This window comes from Giraffa tippelskirchi, chromosome 7 (genome assembly GCF_054371585.1).
Source record: "Giraffa tippelskirchi isolate mGirTip1 chromosome 7, T2T-mGirTip1v1.2.pri, whole genome shotgun sequence".
Lineage (NCBI taxonomy): Eukaryota > Metazoa > Chordata > Mammalia > Artiodactyla > Giraffidae > Giraffa > Giraffa tippelskirchi.
The window spans coordinates 57,711,450-57,730,497 of NC_137281.1; the positions used below are offsets into that span (position 1 = coordinate 57,711,450).

At 42.3% G+C, this 19,048-nt stretch overlaps 1 protein-coding gene across 11 annotated transcripts in view; it reads left to right on the forward strand.

Annotated features, from left to right (window-relative positions):
* ADAT1 (adenosine deaminase tRNA specific 1) overlaps nucleotides 1–16,992 on the forward strand; it is a 36,032-nt gene extending 19,040 nt beyond the window's left edge. For 5 of the 11 annotated variants that reach the window (XM_081508598.1, XM_081508597.1, XM_081508599.1 and 2 more), the window contains 2 exons: nucleotides 4,253–4,339; nucleotides 16,680–16,992. In XM_081508598.1, coding sequence (XP_081364724.1) covers nucleotides 4,253–4,339; nucleotides 16,680–16,839 — 247 coding nt within the window. In that variant the 3' untranslated portion in view covers nucleotides 16,840–16,992. Of the gene's footprint in view, nucleotides 1–4,252; nucleotides 4,340–5,099; nucleotides 5,210–7,150; nucleotides 9,268–15,920; nucleotides 16,116–16,679 lie in introns of those variants that run through there. The other 6 variants (XM_081508603.1, XM_081508602.1, XM_081508604.1 and 3 more) reach the window with 3 other exon arrangements.
* Nucleotides 16,993–19,048: the final 2,056 nt, after the last annotated feature.

The following is a 19,048-nucleotide window of genomic DNA, read 5'->3' on the forward strand; positions in this document are numbered from 1 at the left end:
AGTCTTGAGAAAGGTCTTATTTCTCTGGAGGGAGTTCTTTTCCAGAAAAGGAGAGATTCCTAATTTGTCTTTATAGATATAACACCTAAACGTTACTCATGAGGTGACTTAGACCAAAAGCATTCATAAGAGAAAGTGCCATCTGGTACATCAGCGGCCACTGGGTTTTAGCAAAAATCTCATGGGCTCTCCTATCAGTATTTCAAAGGGAAACATGAGCATCTGGGGCAAGATATTAGCTTATTTTTTGTATCCCTCTTTTGCTGATTCTGGGTGATGTGGGCAGTGGAAATGTTGGCTCTGTAAGACTCTCTAGACTTCCTGAAAATGTGTGGTCATGTCACCAAAAATGGTTGCAGACTCTTAAATCTAGATATGAAATCTTTAATTCTAGGTAACAGTGAGCATATCAGCTTATCTACCTGAAAGCATACATGCAATAAAGCATAAATAATGTTTGTTTTTAACTGGGTAAAACCAACCTTGATATAGTACTAATTATTTTTTTAAAATTTCTAAATCTTCCCTTTTTTGAGGGTCATAAACTTCTGGCTTTACTCTTAATATGTTTCTGTTAGCTATAAACCTCATTCTCTGTTTTTATGTTTAGGCCTAGAAAGCACAGGGAGCTGCCAGACAGCCTCATTTCTTTATCCTGTATGAGATTCTTCCAGGACCACCACTTCCCTGCTCCAATATATAGAATCATTTCTCTCTAAAGTGCCCTGGTTCTGTTACCGGAGAATAACATCAGCACCTAAATTCCATGTTCAAAGCATCCATGTTTAATTATTTCTTATAAGTCTTTAAGTGTTAGGTTGATCTAGCTAGTTAGTATGCCAGTGAATGAACTAGGCAAAATATTATGTGAAGCTGTGAGGCTTGGCTAAAAGTAATTTCTTAATTGTCTAATCAGTCAATATGAATTAAGTCAGCATTATTCACACTTAAACTACTGGATGAATAAAAGATTTAACATTACAATTGCCTTTGGTGACCACCCTTTGGATATATTTTCACTAATATTGAACAGATTATTTTGTTCTTGAGTAATAATTTTCAGTTCTAATGCAATCATATAAACGCTTGCCCCATATTTTAGTTCTGTAATTTTAGTTTCAGGGGATTGATATTTCAATCTGATAGTTCTTACTTAATGGCAGCTTTAGCTCCAGCTCCTTACTAGCTCTACCAGGCCACTTTATTAATTGAGTGGAAAAAATATGAGCACTTTGAGCTACAGGAATTTCACTTATCTGACATCTTTCTGGTCCACCTGCAATGACCCAATACTTGGTTATGTATAAAAGGCTCTCATACAATACAAGCTTCCTGTCAGAGAAGCTCGTTTTCTTTATAGAAAAATAAGCTATAGTAATTTTATTGAAATCTATGTTTTAAGTGAACACATGTCAAACTTAGGATATTTTATGTGTATATGTATACGTATGTATGTCTCTTTCTGGGCATTCTGTTCTGTTCCATTGGTCTGTTTTTCCCTGCACCAAAACCATACTCTTAATTACCATAGCTTTATAATAAGATGATATCTGTTAGGGGAAAAGTCCCTTTGCTTTGTCTTTCAAAAGTGTCTTGACTTTTCTTAGATTTTTAAATCTAAAGATCAATTTGGGGAGATTTGACATCTTTCATTGTTACATCTTCAAACCAGGAATATGGTGTTTCTCTTTATATAAAATGCTGGTACCAAATTGGCAGTTGTGCCCTAAATTTAAACTAGTTTTGAAAGTTCACTTATTTAGGTCTTCTTATATATATTTCAGTAAAGTTTTATGATTTTCACATCTTTTATTAGATGTATTTCTTGATGTTGTATTAGTTTTCTGTTGCTGTATAACAAATTACACCCTCACCCCATGGCGGGGTGGGGGAAAACACCTTAGTGGCTGAAAACAACAATTAACATTATTTTACAGTCTCTGTGGTTCAGGAATTTAAAAGGAGCTTAGCTGGATAATTCTGACTCAGGGGCTCATGAGGTTGCAATCTATTATGTCAGCCAGGATTGCAGTCATTGAAAGCTTGACTGGGACTGGAGGATCCAGTTCCCAATGGCTCGCTCATGTGACTGCCAGGTCAGTGCTAGCTGGCTGTTGGCAGGAGACCTCAGTTCCTCTCAACTTGAGTCTCTCCATAATGCTACAAGTATTCATCTTTCTCAGATGCATGCATCCGAGAGCATGCATCGCAATAGAGCAGGGCAGAAGCCACAGAGTCTTTTATGAGTAGCCTCAGAAGTCACACTCTAACCCAATCTTCTATTGGTTACTGGTGTCAGCCCTGTTCTACATGGGATGGCATTGCATAAGGGCTTGAACTCCAGGAGGCAAGAATCACCATTCAGAGATTGCTACCACTGATGCTATTTAAGTCATTTCCTTTATTTCATTTTCTGGTCATTGCTACTGCAATCAATTTCTTTTTTGTTTTTTTCTCTCTACATTGCTCTTATTATTCTAATATATGTAGGAATTCTTTAAAAAAATTTTAATGTAGACTATCTTTTGCAAATAGTATTTCCTTTCCAAATTGCCACTCCTTTTATTTTGTTTCTTTTCCGCACTTATTGTGCTAACCAGAACTGACAATGTCACAGTCACCTCTGAATCATGTCTTTGGTTTTTGCTTTTCAATCTTTATTCCTTTTATTTCTTGTCTTACTGGCCAGACCTTCTGTATAACGTTGGATAAAAGCAATGATAGCAAATATCCCTATATCATTCTTGATTTTAAGAACATATATCAACTGTAGGATTTTTATAGATACCCTTTATGAATTTAAATACTATCTTTCCTAGTCCTAGTTTGCTAAAAGATTTAAATCAGTCAATGGATGTTGAATTCTAACAAATGTGTTTTCTGTACATATTTTCCTCATGTTACTTTTCTCCTTTGGTCTATTAATGAGACCCATTCGTTTTTTGGTTGTGGTTTGTTGTTTTTTTTTCACGTTAAAGCAGCCTACTTCCCTGGAGGTCCAGTGATTAGGACTCTGGCTTCCCTTGTAGCTTAGCTGATAAAGAATCTGCTTGCAATGCAGGAGACCTGCGTTCAATCCCTGGCTTGGGAAGATCCCCTGGAGAAGGGAAAGGCTACCCGCTCCAGTATTCTGACCTGGAGAATTCCATGGACTGTATAGTCCATGCGGTCGCAAAGAGTCGGACACGACTGAGCAACTTTCACTTCACGTCACTGCTGTGGGCCTGGGTTTGATCCCTGGTCAGGGAACTGAGATCTCACAAGCTGTGCAGCACAGCACAGCCAAAAACAAAGAGCAAACAAACAAAAAGCAGCTTTGTATTCCTGAATGCCGGCAGCCACTCTTAACACAGATAAGGCCCAGAGAGAATGGCATGTGGGGACTCAGGTCTCCCTTTAAACAGTGATGTCTCCAGTAGGCTAGGTCCTAGCCAGGTAAGGGAGCTTTTCAGCAGACTGTACAGTTCCCTGTTTCATATATGCCAGCGATGGCCTCAGCTGATGGTACCATTTTCAAGGATGGAGAGGGATATGGTATGTAAAATAAGACTGTACCTTGTTGGCACACACAACACTTCCCAGCTTCTAAATCAGCCCATGAATTGTGTATATGAGGGAAAGGAAGGAGGCACATACACTCTAGGCCCCAGCTGTTATGAAGGGGCAGAACCAAGAAGACCCAAGTAACTGGTAAGGAATTCACACTGACTTCCTTCACTACTTCAAACTATGACCATCATGAAGCTTGATTCAGAAGCAAAGGATTCACCTCCCAAGGACTGTAATGCCCATAGGAGGAATCTGGAGATTCTTCCTCAGGTGACTGGGCTGAATGGACTTTATAACCACAGTTCATACAGGGAGCAACACTCAAGTCTCTGAAACAAAGCTTTCAATGTCTTGTAAGCAGTGTTACCCAAGGGGCCAGCTCCCTTGAAAGGAGGTAGCCAAATATAGCTGATGGGTATTCTTGGGGGCAAAATTTAGTAATTCCCTCTGCCTTTATTTAGCCCATTTCAGCCTGTCACCTTGATGATTTCACTGCTGATAACATTTATAAAATGAGAATCATTTTTGTGTCTCAACCTAATCAGACTCTTAGGTCTGGATTTTTCTTGCCAAGTGTTGGTGAAAACTGGGGCTCAGACCATTAAGACCTAAAAAGATACCACGTGAAGCCCAGTATCTTTGATGGTGGCCTGATGCATATTAAACACTTAATAAATCCTCTTGATCTTCTTTTTTCAAACAGATCCCGAATCAGCAAAGTAGAGCTCTTTAGATCATTCCAGAAGCTGCTAAGCAGTATTTCAGAGGACAAGTGGCCAGACTCACTCAGGTGATGCCTTTGACCTACATTTTTCATATTTAGGAAGACTTCTATTTTACTTCTATTTATGAATGACAGGAAGTTTTGGCAGGAGTGGTGTTTCAGTAGGCCAGTGAGTACTTCCCACTGACCACATGCTCTTCAGTCCCCATAGCCCCAGCTGCAGACATGTGTGATCTGAGATGTGATGGGTGCATAGTTGGTGGGACAGAGTCATAAGAGCCTGCAGGTGGAATTGGGGCCTGGCCCATTCCAGGTCCTCCTTTATTCCACCTCCAGATGGAGAGCTCTGAAAATGTGAGTGCTGAGGTGTCAGTGTATTCTGTTGGGAATATTATTCTCTTTTTCTTTCCTTCAATCAGTGGTTGTGAACTAAAGCTCAGTGACTTAAATTACTTTCCAAACAGGAATGTAGAGACTATAAAACCACTTCAGGGGCAGGTGGGTGGGTGGAATTCAGATACTAAGAGTTAGGCCAAATCTCACTGGGTAAGGGCACAGTCCCCACAAACTGACCTCACTTTGTAACACCAGCCGCATTCTAGGGGGCCCCAAAGCCACTTACACTTCTGACCAACTGACTACAAACTCAGGTTCCAACTACCCCCTCAGGTTCAGCAAGTCACTAGAAAAACTCACGGAACTCAGGAAAGCACCATACTTTCAATTGCCTTTTATTGTAAAAGATACAAATAAGGACCAGATAAAAGAAGGAACACATAGGGCAAGGTCTGCAAAGGTATCCAGCCTGCTACTTCTGTGTCCCCAGGATTCATCACCTGCCCAGCATGTCACTGTCTGTCACCAGCTAGGAACCTGAGCCACGTTTCACTGCCCAGAGGGTTTATTGGGGTTTCATCATCAAGCATGAGTTACGGAATCACTGGCCACGCGATGTGATTGAACTCAATCTCTACCTTCTCCTCTCCCCACACCAGGATGTCAGATATCAGATGACTCAGGGCCCCAGCTTTCTAATCTCATGGTTGATCTTTCAGCCTCAGCCAGCCCATCCTGAAACTATCTAGGGCCCACCATGACTCACCTCGTTAAGCAAAAAGTTGAGACCTGAGGGGTGCACCATGAATAACAAAGACACTTGTATCATCAAGGAAGTTCTGAAAGTTTAGAGGTTCCCTCCCAGGAACTGGCAACAAAGACCAGCCAAATTCTTTTTTATACAACAGTGGGGAAGTCAAGAAGTAGCTAGACACTTCCATATGAAGAGGCTACTACCTGTTTTCACCATCATGTATCCTGCAGTCAGTGTCAATGCCCTCCAGTCATCCAGGGTCAGTTTCCTTGTTTCTTGTCTGGAAGAATCAATCAGATTGGAACTGGGTGGGTAGTTATACATTCTATGCGTTAAAACCAAATCTGGACTTAGGTAAGGAGAGACTTCATTTGAAGGCTTTGTTGCAGTAAGAGACAGGGCCTGTTTCAGTAGGCGGAGAAGAACTAATGCAGTAGCGAGAGCATCACAGTCTTAAGGTCTGTAAGCCTCTCAAAGAGCAGGTGCAAAGGAGAAGTTCTGTCTAAGCAAAGTTAGAGCTGGAAATGTGGGAGTGGGGTGAGCAGGTAGTGTGACGGGACCATTGAACAGGAAGTGTCGGTCCTCAGGAGGGGCTGTGAAAAGAAAGGGTTGTTACACCTGCCTACGCCGGCTCAGGCAGAGTGGCTCAAAGTTTGGGGGTCTGCAGGAAGGAGAGAAGCATAATTGGCAATTAATATTTGGTCAAATTATCAGGCATTTTGACAAGATTTTGTCAGTGGGTACAAACAGTTCAGCTAATCATTAAGAGACAAAGAACGGGTGTTTGGAGGGTCTATGTTTGGCCTTGTCACAGGTAAACCAGGGGGGCATCCATGAGTCTAAGTCATGAAGAAAGATGATTCTTTCCAGTCTGCCATTTCCCACAACACAGAAATATAGAGGGAGATTTCTTAACCATAGCTTGTTTTAGGAGCTGAGGCTCAGGTAAAGTTTAACATTGTCATGCATGTAGCTCCCATCCATTAACCACCTAAAAGCTATGGGAAATTGATCAAAGAACTAAAATCAGTGTCTGCTACAAATAGCAGCTCAGCTGTGTGCTGTAGTGAGTGAAGAAACAACTTGGGTGTCCTAAGATCTTGGCAAAGAACAAAAGAGTAGAAGCAGGGTAAAACTGAATCAGTGAGATGGGAGTCTCAGTTTCTTCAGCTATGAGATGACAAGGACATAGTTCAAGGTCAGGGCTGGGTCAAGAAGAGGCTTTGATCAAACCTGACTCAGGTTTGATCAAAGGAGAGAATCTTTGTCTCAAGAAAATCTTTTTATCTGGGTGTAAGTGTTACAGACATTACTCAGCGCATTAGCCGTTCTTCAGCAGCCAGAGACACTGAAGGATTTGGGAAGGGGTGTTGGCTTTCATTACACAGGAGAATATGACTAAGATGAAAAGTACTTTGGGAAAATGCAATTGAGTAGTTTCTAACGGCTCGATCCTAACAGTGAAGATTATAGCCATGTAGAAAACTTTAAACCAAGTAGTAGATACACTTATTCTTTTTTATCTGATTCTACCAGGACCGAAAAAAGAAAAAAAAAAAAAAAAAAGACTAGTATTCTGTTTATTTTTACCTATTTTAATCCCATGTTGTTTTCTAGTGAATTTCCTACAAAGGCGCTAAGAGTCACTCTAGTACAACATAACAAAATCCTTCTGTTCCTAAGTCTCTTGTAATAAATCAGTCTGGCCAGTTGCTGAGGTGTCTTGCTGGCCACAGTGGTGAGCTGTCCAGTGAGAACGTGTGTGCTTGGTGGTGTGTGTGCATTAGGGCGCAGAAGCTAGCGACGTACCAAGAGTACAAGGAGGCTGCATCCACTTACCAGCAGGCCTGGAGCGCACTCCGGAAGCAGGCGTTTGGATCCTGGATCAGAAATCCACCAGATTATCACCAGTTTAAGTGAGCAACAAGGTGTTTTTCATTCATTCCTCCTGGACCGCCTTCTTCCTACATGCTGAACAGGCCTTAGATTTGCTTGTGGCTGATCAGGAAAAAAGACTGCCATCTACCAGAGCGATAGATCTCTTCTGTGTCGGATGGAATTTTGGACATGAAACAATCTATACTTGATTGAACTATGCTTTCAAACTGTAATACTGGAGAAGACTCTTGAGAGTCCTTGGACAGCAAAGAGATCAAACCAGTCAATCCTAAAGGAAATCAGTCCTAAATATTCATTGGAAGGACTGATGCTGAGGCTGAAGCTCCAATACTTTGGCCACCTGATGCAAACAGCTGACTCATTGGAAAAGACCCTGATGCTGGGAAAGATTGAAGGTAGAAGGGGAAGAGGGTGACAGGATGAGGTGGTTGGATGGCATCACCAATTCAATGGACATGAACTTGGGCAAATTCTGAGAGATAGTGAGGGACAGGGAGGCCTAGTGTGCTGCAGTCTGTGGGATTGCAAAGATTCGGACACTACTTGGCAACTGAACAATAACAATACTTGATTGAAGTAGCTCTTTGCTAAAATAGCATCTTGCTAATGACGTTGGTGTGTGTCCTGTGTTTTATTGCTTCTCTAAGAATAAGAATTTGGAATGTGATGCTGTAAAAGTACTCTGCAGTAGCTCCATTTTGTGTGTTCCTCATTGATTCAGCAAGTATTTATAGGGCTGAGATGATGTTTGAATCGCTGCAAGTTGGAGAGCTTCACCTGTCATAATGGACATGTATTTTGTATACCCAGCCTTGCTTCCTTTGAAGAACCACCCTTTTCGGCTTTATCCTTGAGACTCAGGTGAAGCGAGCTTTCCTTGTTGACTCCAGCAGTGTGAGCCAACCCTGAACAGTCCTGGAACTACTATCAGAGCGATCAGGAAAGATTCCCTCTCTTCTCGTATCTGGAGCTGTGAGCGCCAGGTAACCTGGGACTGCCTGGGGCTGCCTTTGCCCACTGCACAGAGACAGCCAGCTGGAGAACAAGGCGATGAAGGAAACAGCCCAGAGAGTGAAGGCTCTCATGACCGTGTCTGGATGCCTGAAAGTAGTGCCCACTCTGGACTTCAGTGTTGTGAGATAAATTGCTCTTGTTATTTTGAGTAAGCCCGTTTGACTCCGTTTTCTGTGACTTTCATTGGAAAGAGTTCTGTCTAAAAGGCCAAACAAAAGTCCCTATAGCAACTCAGCAGCACACCTAGAAACCAGGCCTGTTTTTACTAACATCTAGCATTTAACTCTCAACCTCTTCACACTGTAATATACTGACTGAAAGTGGAAGTTCTCTGTGTTGGGATTACCCCAGGACCTTGTTGGTTCTTCAGTATATCTTTATAGCTTTAAATATTTTTAATAACAGCTTTATTGAGATGTTATTCACATACCAAAAAATTCACCCATGTAAAATGTACAGTTTAGTGGTTTTTAGTATATTCACAAAGATGTGCAAAATCACCACAATCGATTTTAGAACATTTTTGTTCTAAATTGGGGGTGGGGGTGCTATCCGACCCAGTACAGTACCCATTAGCAGCCTCTCCTCATATCCCCTCAACACCCCCACTAACCCCAGGACAAGCAGCAATCTATGTTGTGTCTCTATGGATTTGCCTATTCTGAACATTTTATATAAATGAAATCATTCAATATGTGATCTTTTGTGACTGGCTTCTTTCATTTAAAATGATGTTCTAAGACTCATAATGTTGTAATGTGAATTGGTAACCTCATTCAGTACATTATTCCTGTTTATGGGATAGAAATTTGATTCAATTCTATGGATATACCACATTTTATCTAATCATCAGCTGATGGACTTTTAGGTTATTTCCACTTTTTGTCTATTGTGAATATTGCTGCTGTAAACATTCATGTTCAGGTTTGCATGTGAACATATGTTCTTAATATTTTTTTTATTGCAGAAGTAATACATAAGGTTTCTCTTTTTTTGCCTTTTTATCATTGTAGCTTTTGGGGGTGGGGTGGGTACCGTGTGGCTTGTGGAATCCAACTTCCCCAATCAGGGATTGAACCCGAGCAGTGAAATGGTCAAGTCCTAGCTACTGGACCGCCAGGTAATCCCCCCATAACTTTCTCATATTGAGTTATCCTTGAGCCTTTTCCTATGAGGAATCCTTTTAGGTGGGAGCAAAGACAAAAACCTCACTCCTGAAGGCCAGACTTCCCAAATGCTGCTTTAATCAGCCCTTTGCCTGACCCCAAATCCTATGATATGAGAGCAGTTAAGACACCTCGACTGGCAGAAGCTCTTATCCACAGAAGATTATGCATCACTCTCATGAGATTCTGTTTTCAAAGATAAAGATTTATTGGAGAATGTAAGGAATTAGTGTCTTTTCATTCCTAAAATTTATGGTGTTTGTCACATGTGTACAGAATGTTAAAAAAAACACTCCTCAATTTAGACTTTAGAACAGAGACTAGGAAACCCTGAAAGCTAGAGACCAGAGGCATCTTCACTTTGGACTCTGCCTATTTTGTCAAGAGTCAAACAGAGAGCTTAGACAGCCAACTCCCTATGTTTGCTTTAATCTCTTAAAAACCCAAGTTTAGAATCTCACCTGTGCCTTAAAATTACATCTCTGCAATATTGGCACGTTCTCAAACTTCATACATTTAGATCGTGTTTTTACTGATAACTACTTCCAATTTTTAACTACCTTTAAAAAAAAACTTCTTACAGAAATTTTTAGATAGACTCAAAAATAGGAAAGCACAGTGGACCTCCATATACCCATCACCCAGACCAAACATCCTTCAGCTTTATGCTGTTGTTATATGATCTTTTGCCCCCTCCCTTCCAATTTTGTTTTTCTTGAAACATTTTAAACTGAATTCTAGCTATCCTATTCCACCGAATCTATTATGCAGGCTATGTTTAGTTTCCCCTATTGTCTCAAAAATGTCTTTTGACTACTGATTTGTTCAAATTAGAATCCAAACAACATCTGCACAGTGCATTGGATTGATATATCTTTTGTGTCACTAAATCTCTAGCAGTTCGCTCTTCTTTTTATGTCCTTAACAAATGGGTCATTTGTCCTGTAGACTCTCTCCCATCCAGGATTTGGCTGCTTATTTCCTCCAGTGTTGATAACTGGTTCCTCTCTCCCTCACCTCATATTTCCTATAAATCTGTGGTTACATGGAGAGGCTTGATTACAGCCAAGCTCAGTTCTTTCCAGGAGATTCTGCAAACTTCTGTTACATTATGTTCATCTAGGGGAACATGACATCAGGCTGTCCCGCTTTCAGTGACTGATCAGAGAGTTCAGTGGTACCAGCCTGATCCAGCCCCTCACCCTTTCACAGAATGGTTTTAGCAGCTGTGTCTTGAGGTCCCCAAGACCACCCTCAGATTGAGGCAGTAGACAGACTCACAGAACTCAGAAAAGCTATTGTCCTCAGAGTTACCATTTATTACAGTGCAAGTCAGCAAAGAGAAAGGCATATGGGGAAGAGGGTCTGCACAAGTTTCTGGGTGTCCTCTCTGTGCCAAGCTCCTGGTGTCTCTGACATCTGATATCTTTGCCTTGCTGACCCTGGAGAGACTGCCCCTCCTGGAGCTAGCCAGTTCCGAGAGATCATCGGTGATGCACCTTTTGTGTGTAAGCCAACCAACCCAGAGCCCACCCAGCCACCTCCTTTCTGGTTCTCTCACGTTCTGGGCCACTATCCACCTGCCTAGTCACCGCAGGGCCAGGGGCCAGAAAGCCACTGTGCCTGAATCCACTGAAATGAGTCCAGCTAACCAGTCCCAAGCCCGCTTTCCCCACATGGCCCCTGCCATCCCTTCACAGTGGTGGCTCTTGCCCACATTTCCTCTTCACTCCCTGTGCCTCCTGACCCACCCTGGTGCTTCCATGTGTGGCTCCTCCTGGCGTGGCCTGCCCCCTGCTCCTGTATTTCACAACACTCTCCTGGGGGGCTCATACAGCACAGTGCTGGGGGGCAGTGATGTCTGACCGTATGTGTGAAGTATCACTGCCAGTCAGGGAGACTCACTAGAGCCTTAGGTGCTGACACTCTATGATAACAGAGGACAACCCCACACACAAAGAACTATATCCAGCCCAAAATGTCAGTATTGCTGAGGTTGAGAAACCTGAACTAGGGATTATGAGGTGTTTTCCTGTTTCTGCTTTTGGAGGCGCCCAGAGGCTTGTGAGATCTTAGTTCCGCAACCAGGGATTTAACCTGGGCCCCAGCAGTGAGAGCCCCAAACCCTAACCACGGGGCCACCAGGGAGCCCCCAGACTGTGAGTGTGTGAAAGTCACTGGACACAGCTCCTCTGCAGTTACTGCTCCACAGCTACACACAGTCAATCTTGTTTAATTTCCCTTTCCCTTTCAATGTTTAGGGGGACTTTTTATTTAAAAAAATTACATAAAATTTAAAACAATTTTTTTTTTAAAGTACATTCAGAAAGGTCCTCCATCTTTGTCCCCTGACTTCTGTTTCTGCCCCCAGCAGTAACCACTTTTTTAGTTGGTGATCAGTTCAGTTCAGTTGCTCAGTCGTGTCCAACTCTGCGACCTCATGGACACCAGGCCTTCCTGTCCATCACCAACTCCCAGAATTTATTCAAACTCATACCCATTGAGTTGGTGATGCCATCCAACCATCTCATCCTCTGTCATCCCCTTCTCCTCCTGCCTTCAATCTTTTCCAGCATCAGGGTCTCTTCAGATGAGTCAGTTCTTCACATCAGGTAGCCAAAGTATTGGAGTTTCAGCTTCAGCATCAGTCCTTCCAATGAACACCCAGGACTGATCTCCTTTAGGATGGACTGGTTGGATCTCCTTGCAGTCCAGGGGACTCTCAAGAGTCTTCTCCAACACCACAGTTCAAAAGCATCAATTCTTCAGTACTCAGCTTTCTTTATAGTCCAACTCTCACATCCATACATGACTCCTGGGAAAACCATAGCTTCGACTAGACGGACCTTTGTTGGCAAAGTAATGTCTCTGCTCTTTAATATGCTATCTAGGTTGGTCATAACTTTCTTAGTTGGTGATAGACATTTCCTATTCTTCCCTTTTGAAATACTCTGTGAATAGAATATTTTGTATTTTTGCCAGTGTATCTTTTGGGTAGATTTCTTCGAGGTGGGATTCACTGTGTCAAAGTGTAAATGAACATAAAAGTTTTCTTTATTGAAATGCATCTTCAAAGTTCGGCTTCTAAATACAAGTGCAAATGAAAAAGCAAAATGTAACATTCCATTTCTATAAAAAAGGATGAAAGGTATGTATCTATGTCTTGCTAAAGTATCTCTGAATAGACACATGGGAAACCACTAACACAGGCCTGTGGGGAAGGACAGAGATTGGCTGGGGCCTGAGAGCAGGAGGGAGACTTCTCTCTGAATACATTTTATGTTTGATTATTTTTAAAATTTTAAACCATGTTAATATAGTACCTATTTTTTAAAGGAAATTTTATTTTATTATTATTATTTTTTAAATTGTTGGCTGTGCTATGTGGCATATGGGATCTTAGTTCCCCGACCAGAGGTCAAACCTGCATTGGCAGCATGGAATCTTAACCACTGGACCACCAGGGAAGTCCCTAAAGTAAATTTTCGAAAAATAAAGAAAAAAAAAATAGAAAAAATTTAAAGTCGTTTTAAACTGTAGAAACACCACAACATACTCAGGAGTGACATTATATAGGGAAGAGGGACTCAGCATTCTCTAGGCAGCTAATTCCACAGAATTCTCTCTTTGCTCACAAAATGTCTCCTGAAATCTGGCTCTTTCAGGGTAGTTTACATTTTCAGCATTGCTTCCTCTTTGTTCTGTGTTCACGAGTGTGTGCTAATGTTACAACTATGTGCACATAACTTTTATTCTCTTTTTCTTTAAGAGTTTTAAAAAGTTGGCTTGATTTAAATAATTTTGTGTATATATTCCATGTAGTCATTTCTGCCTCAAAGTGTGCGGTTAAATGCCTTGTTTTCTGGAGTTTTTCCGTGCCAAGCATTAGCTCACTGTCTAGGGAGCCAGCCGATGTGGAGAAAATGACCCGTGCTGGCTGCCGGCGCCCTGCTGGGGAGAAGCAGGGCCCGCTGGTCCGGTCGCTTCTGTGGCTGGCGGAAGGCTCCCTCCACCTGGACCCTGGCAACACTTTTTGGCTTTAAGGCGACGTTCTGAGCAAGCTTTACCCAAAGTTTTCCAGTTTCCAAGACCCAGGTCCCTTGCTGGCAAGTCAGATAGCTTAGGACAATGTTAGGTTTTTAACGGCCTCCTGTGATGATATCTGGGGCAGGCAAGGGAGCTGTTGAGAGGAGTCCCCCTGCAGCAGCAGGTCCTGGAAACTAGGAAAGAGCTTCTAAGCAGAGAGCTAATGCGTGTGCTCACATTCAAGGGCTGAGGCAATTCTTTCCACTGGAACAAAGGCAGCTACTCTGAAGGAGTGGTAGCAGAGAGCCAAGGAGGCACGTATTTTGGAGAACGAAACTTGATTTTCCAGCAGGAAGAGCTCTTTTTATGCCACATCTTGAAGAGTCATACTTAATAGTTAGCCTCCACTTCTTCTAAATGTGAATCCCTTTAAAACCTAAATATGTCTGTACTGGGGCTATGACTGACCCTCTGGAAGAATGTCCAGATGGATCCAAAACAAATCTTGAGCAGTACTTGTGGTCCAAGATGGGAAGGAAAATTCTGTAGAGAGATACTTCAGGGCTGCAGGCAAATTCACACGCATTCGTTTTTTATTTCTTAAAACCAGGGCCCCAAAACTAATCAAAAGGGATGGAAGTCAGAGCAGGGGTCATTGCTGGGTGCGGGAAGATGGGAGAAGGGAGTTGAGTAGAAAAGACCCAAGGCAACTACTAGAATAATGGGGACATTCCATGTTTCGACCAGAGTTGATTACATGGATGTAAACATTTGTCAAAATGTATTAAGCTGTACACTTAAGATCTGTGCATTTTATTATGTATGTGCATTTTATATTGACAATCATATCTCAATATAAAAATGTTAAAAAAAAAAAAACAACCTAGTCATTATCCATGACTTGGCATAGTAGAATGAACTTTGGTTTAGATATTGAAGTATTAATAGTTTATGTCCTAGTACCAATTTTGTCACTACTTCCTATGTGGATGCAGAGAAAGCATTTAATCTCTGAATTTTAACCTGTCACCTGATCTAGAAAATGAGGCCCCAGGATTAAGATACTTAGTTTTTTCAACATTGAGATGAGATTTCTCATAAAAATTCTTAATTGGGTAGGTAATGCAAAGAGAAATTTTCTCCAAGAAACTTAACTCATTGACACTGTGAGGTATGTACAGCCTCAGTCATGTTGGTAACAAGAGAGGAATGGAAATAATTTTTGTCTCAGTAACCCTGGCACTGTAATAACACTGTAATACAATGTAATAACGTATTAAAAAGCAAAGACATCACTTTCCGACAAAGATCCATATAGTCAGGACTATCGTTATTCCAGTAGTCATGTACGGTTGTGAATATTGGACCATAAAGAAGGCAGAGCACCAAAGAATTGATGCTTTCAAACTGTGGTGTTGGAGAAGACTCTTGAGAGTCCCTTGGACTGCAAAGAGATCAAACCAATCAATCCTAAAGGAAATCAACCCTGAATACTCATTGGAACGACTGATGCTGAAGCTGAAACCCCAATACTGGCCATCTGATGCAAAAAAGACCCTGATGCTGGGAAAGATTGAAGGCAGAAGGAGAAGAGGGTGACAGAGGATGAGGTGGTTAGATGGCATCTCGATTCAATGAACTTGGGCAAACTCCAGGAGATGGTGAGGGACAGGGAGGCCTGGGGTGCTGCAGTCCATGGGGTCACAAAGAATCGAACACGACTTGGCGACTGAACAACAACAAACCCAGGCTCTGGATTTTCGTGTTGATTTTTTGTCCCTTGTCCCAGTGAGCTAGCAGGATGAGGAATTAGCTTCTAGAACTAAGTGTGTTCAGCACTGCTCTTCAGTCTCCAAATTCAGGAACTGTCTCAATAGGAAAAAGGCAAAGGCAGAAAGTCGCTCCAAGTGAGGACCCAGGCTGCCAAATGTTGGTCTCAAACACATGTTCCCTGAACTTGGGCTTGGCTCCATGAGAAGAGCTCACAATGGAAACAGTGATGGCTGTTTGCTCAGGCAGCCAAGAGAATGAAAAGCGCATTGAAACCCAGCAGTGTCTCCATGGGGAGAGGCACTGCGGGCCCCTGGGTGGTGAAACCAACCTGACAACAGAGCAGGATCACAGAGCCCCTTCCCAGCATCTTTCTGCAGTTCAACAACAGACCTTTATGTGCACCCTCTCAGGAAACCACTGAGAAATTAAACTGTGGGCAAACCCAAGCTTTGCCCAGCAATAGATGCACACTCAACCCAGTTTGCCCCTGTTTTCATTGAATTTGATACTGTTAATTGAGAGAAAGCAAAGAGTTCTTCTCATTGTGTGTTCCCTTGTCCCTCCCAGTAAGATTTCATCAACTTCCTTTTTTGTCGCTGCCCCTTGTGGACTATTTTGACCTCCAGCGAGTGCCATTTCAGTTGGTATTTTCATGCCATACTTTCTGTCCTTTGCCCAGTGGTATTGTGACTGCCCTCCCAGCCCAGCACATCAGTGACTGCTGGGCTGAGGAAAACAGCTGGCAGCCAAAGAACCAGGCTTTGGGGTGAGGGAGCAGGAGTCTCCACCGATTCCAGGGTTCGGTCATCTGTGCCAACACAGGCAGATCGTGCCTCCCAGTTCTCTGCCTCTGTCATCAAAGATGAGAGCCAATGTGAGTTACTATTTTGATTACATGTACTTTGGGGACATTCTGTTCTAAAATAAAGGATGGCACATAAATTATGGTGCAAAGGTTGTAAGCCCAAATATATCCAGGAATAGGAAACCTTTAAAAAGTAGATGGAGTGAACAGGAAAGCTACTTGTCCAAAGAGGAGCCATTTTTTTGTTGTTGTTCTGACCAACTGTTGCCAGATCTTCAGAAACTTTTGAGGAGAAACAAGAAAGTAGTATTTCTAGATGTATGTTTAGGGGACACGTACACACACAGGCATTCGGTTTGTAACCTCTGGTCTAGCAGAACAAAGATTTTTAGCCACAGATTTGAGTTTGAATTGTGGCTCTAGGAGGCTCTGAGTGTCTGATCGTGGGTGGGTAAGTGCATTTTCAGAGCATCAGTATCCTCACCTTTGAAAGTGGGGTGACACCCCCGGCAGTGGGGTTGTGGCCATGAGCTGAGACACCGTTCAGCACAGGCTTGAGGAGGGCCATTTGCCACGTGGGCAGGGCCAGCCTCGGTCTCCCACTGCTGCTCATAAGGGACTCTCTTTTTGCAGTTTACTGATCCGGATTTCCAGAGCTGCTTCTAACAAACCTGAGAGATCACCCGTAGAAGAAGCCCGTTGGACATATGATTTGGAGCCCCTTGCTGTGCATCAGGCGTTTGCTCACATGCACCACCCCTTCCCACATCTGGAAGCAGCAGCCCATCTCTAGCAGCTAAGGAGGCGAGGAAGCAGGGCTGTTGATCACAGAGATATATATAAATCCTCCTACCTAACTCTTGGGGCCTTGCCTTCTCAATGTCAACCACCAGGATTTTTTTTTTTTTCTCCCTGAGGAAATAAAGATGAAAAGGGGAACTTTAAATCCCCAGTTGTGCTTTTTTAAAGCATTCTACCATTCAGTCCAAGGAAGAGTGAGGCTTTTGAGAATGAAAACATTTACACTGCCTCCTAAATTCTCCTTGAAGGAGATGCTTGGGCTGCCTTTGGGATCAGTGCCCTGGGCTGCGCTGTGCTGGGTCTTTGTGGCTGCACGGTCTCTTCTCTAGTTGCAGCGAACAGGGGCTACCCTCCGGGTGCAGTGCTCCGGCTCCTCCTTGCAGTGGCTTCTCTTGTTGAGGAGCACAGGCTCCGGGGCCCGCAGGCTTCATAGCTGCAGCGCATGGACTCGTGGTTGCAGTTCCCAGGCTCCAGAGCGCAGGCTGAGCAGTCCTGGCTCACAGGCTGAGCTGCTCCTCGGCATGTCCGCAGGATCTGCCCCAACCGGGGATCAAACCCTGGTGGAATCTTTATCACTGAGCCACCAGGGAGGTCTCTCCTTCCCAACTCTTAAGATAGTAGCTGTTCCAAATTGTTTTTCCTAGATTTTTTTTTCAAGTTTTGCTTTTGCACATTTAGATGTTTAATTCATCTTGAATTTATGTGATGCATTAATCTATTCATATATATATATAAAACCAATTATAAAATAATAGATGAACGAGTTCACCATTTCCCCTTTGACTTTTCACGCCGTCACTGCTGTGTTCGAAACACAGGTCTAACTCTGGGTTTGCGTTGTGTTCCCTGGTTTATGGATCTGTTTCTTTGCCACATGGCACAGTCTTAATTACTTAATTAGTGCTAACACAGATCTCCCTGGCTTGTTTTTCTTAACATTTCCTTGTTATTCTTGGCTTTTGATCTCTAATTGATGGACTTTTGCCAGCAATTGTCAGATTACATAGACACACACACCTGATTGGGATTTTTATTGAAATTGTATTAAACTCATAGGTTAATCTGGGGGCAATATGCATCTCTATAGTCCTGGATGTTCTCATCCTTGAATATGGTATATTAGGGTTCTCTCTTTTTTATGTCCTTCAATACTAATAATTTTTTTCCATAAAGGTCTTACATATCGTATTAAGTTTATTCCTATACATATATACATTTTACTATTGAAAATGAATTTTTTTCCTATAATATTCCCTAATTGGTCATAACTGGTGTGTAGAAACATCAATATTTGTGACTAATCTGGTATCCACCAGCCACGGAGAACTTTCTTATTCCAATTTGTATAGATTATTTTAGATTCTTCTGTGTAGATTATCACGGTCTGTATATTATAGTCTTACTGATTCTTTTGCCTCTCCTTTATTTTCCTCTCATTATTTTAGTTTTATGCCAGAACAAAGTTGAGAAAAGCACTGATAGCAGACTTCTTAATAGCTTCATTGAGATATAATTCATATACCATAGAGTTCACCCTTCGGATTTCCTTTTTTAGTTACTGTTTTTAATAGGAATCTCTCTGAAATTTTACCATATTAAGTAACCAACTGTTGCAATCCCATTTGTTAACTGGTTCATTATTTCCCTGATAACTTGTTATGCCACATGCTTTATACACAGATTGATTTCTGGGTTTTGTTCAATTCAAGTATTTGTCTATCCCAGTGTCAGTACCATACTGCCTCATTCTCCATAGCTTTATTTACTAAAATATACATATTTGCTACAGATTTTTTATGAATCCCCTTTATCAAATTAAAGAACTCTTTAATTTCCTAAGAAGTTAAATAGGTTTTGAGTTGTTTCGGTGCTGTTCCTTTGTCTGTGAGATGACCATATAGATAAGGGTGTCTACAGGGCCTGCACTCCTTTAATCTGGCCTCAGGGGTCTTGTCTGGAATGAAGGATGCTAACACCTTCCATTTGTTGAGGCTTCCCTTGTGGCTTAGCTGGTAAAGAATTCACCTGCAATGTGGGAGACCTGGGTTCGATCCCTAGGTTTGGAAGATTCCCTAGAGAAGGGAACGGCTACCCACTCCACTATTCTGGCCTGGAGAATCCCATGGACTGTATAGTCCATGGGGTTGCAGAGTCAGACATGACTGAGTGACTTTCACTTTCACTTTTCCGTTTGTTGGGAG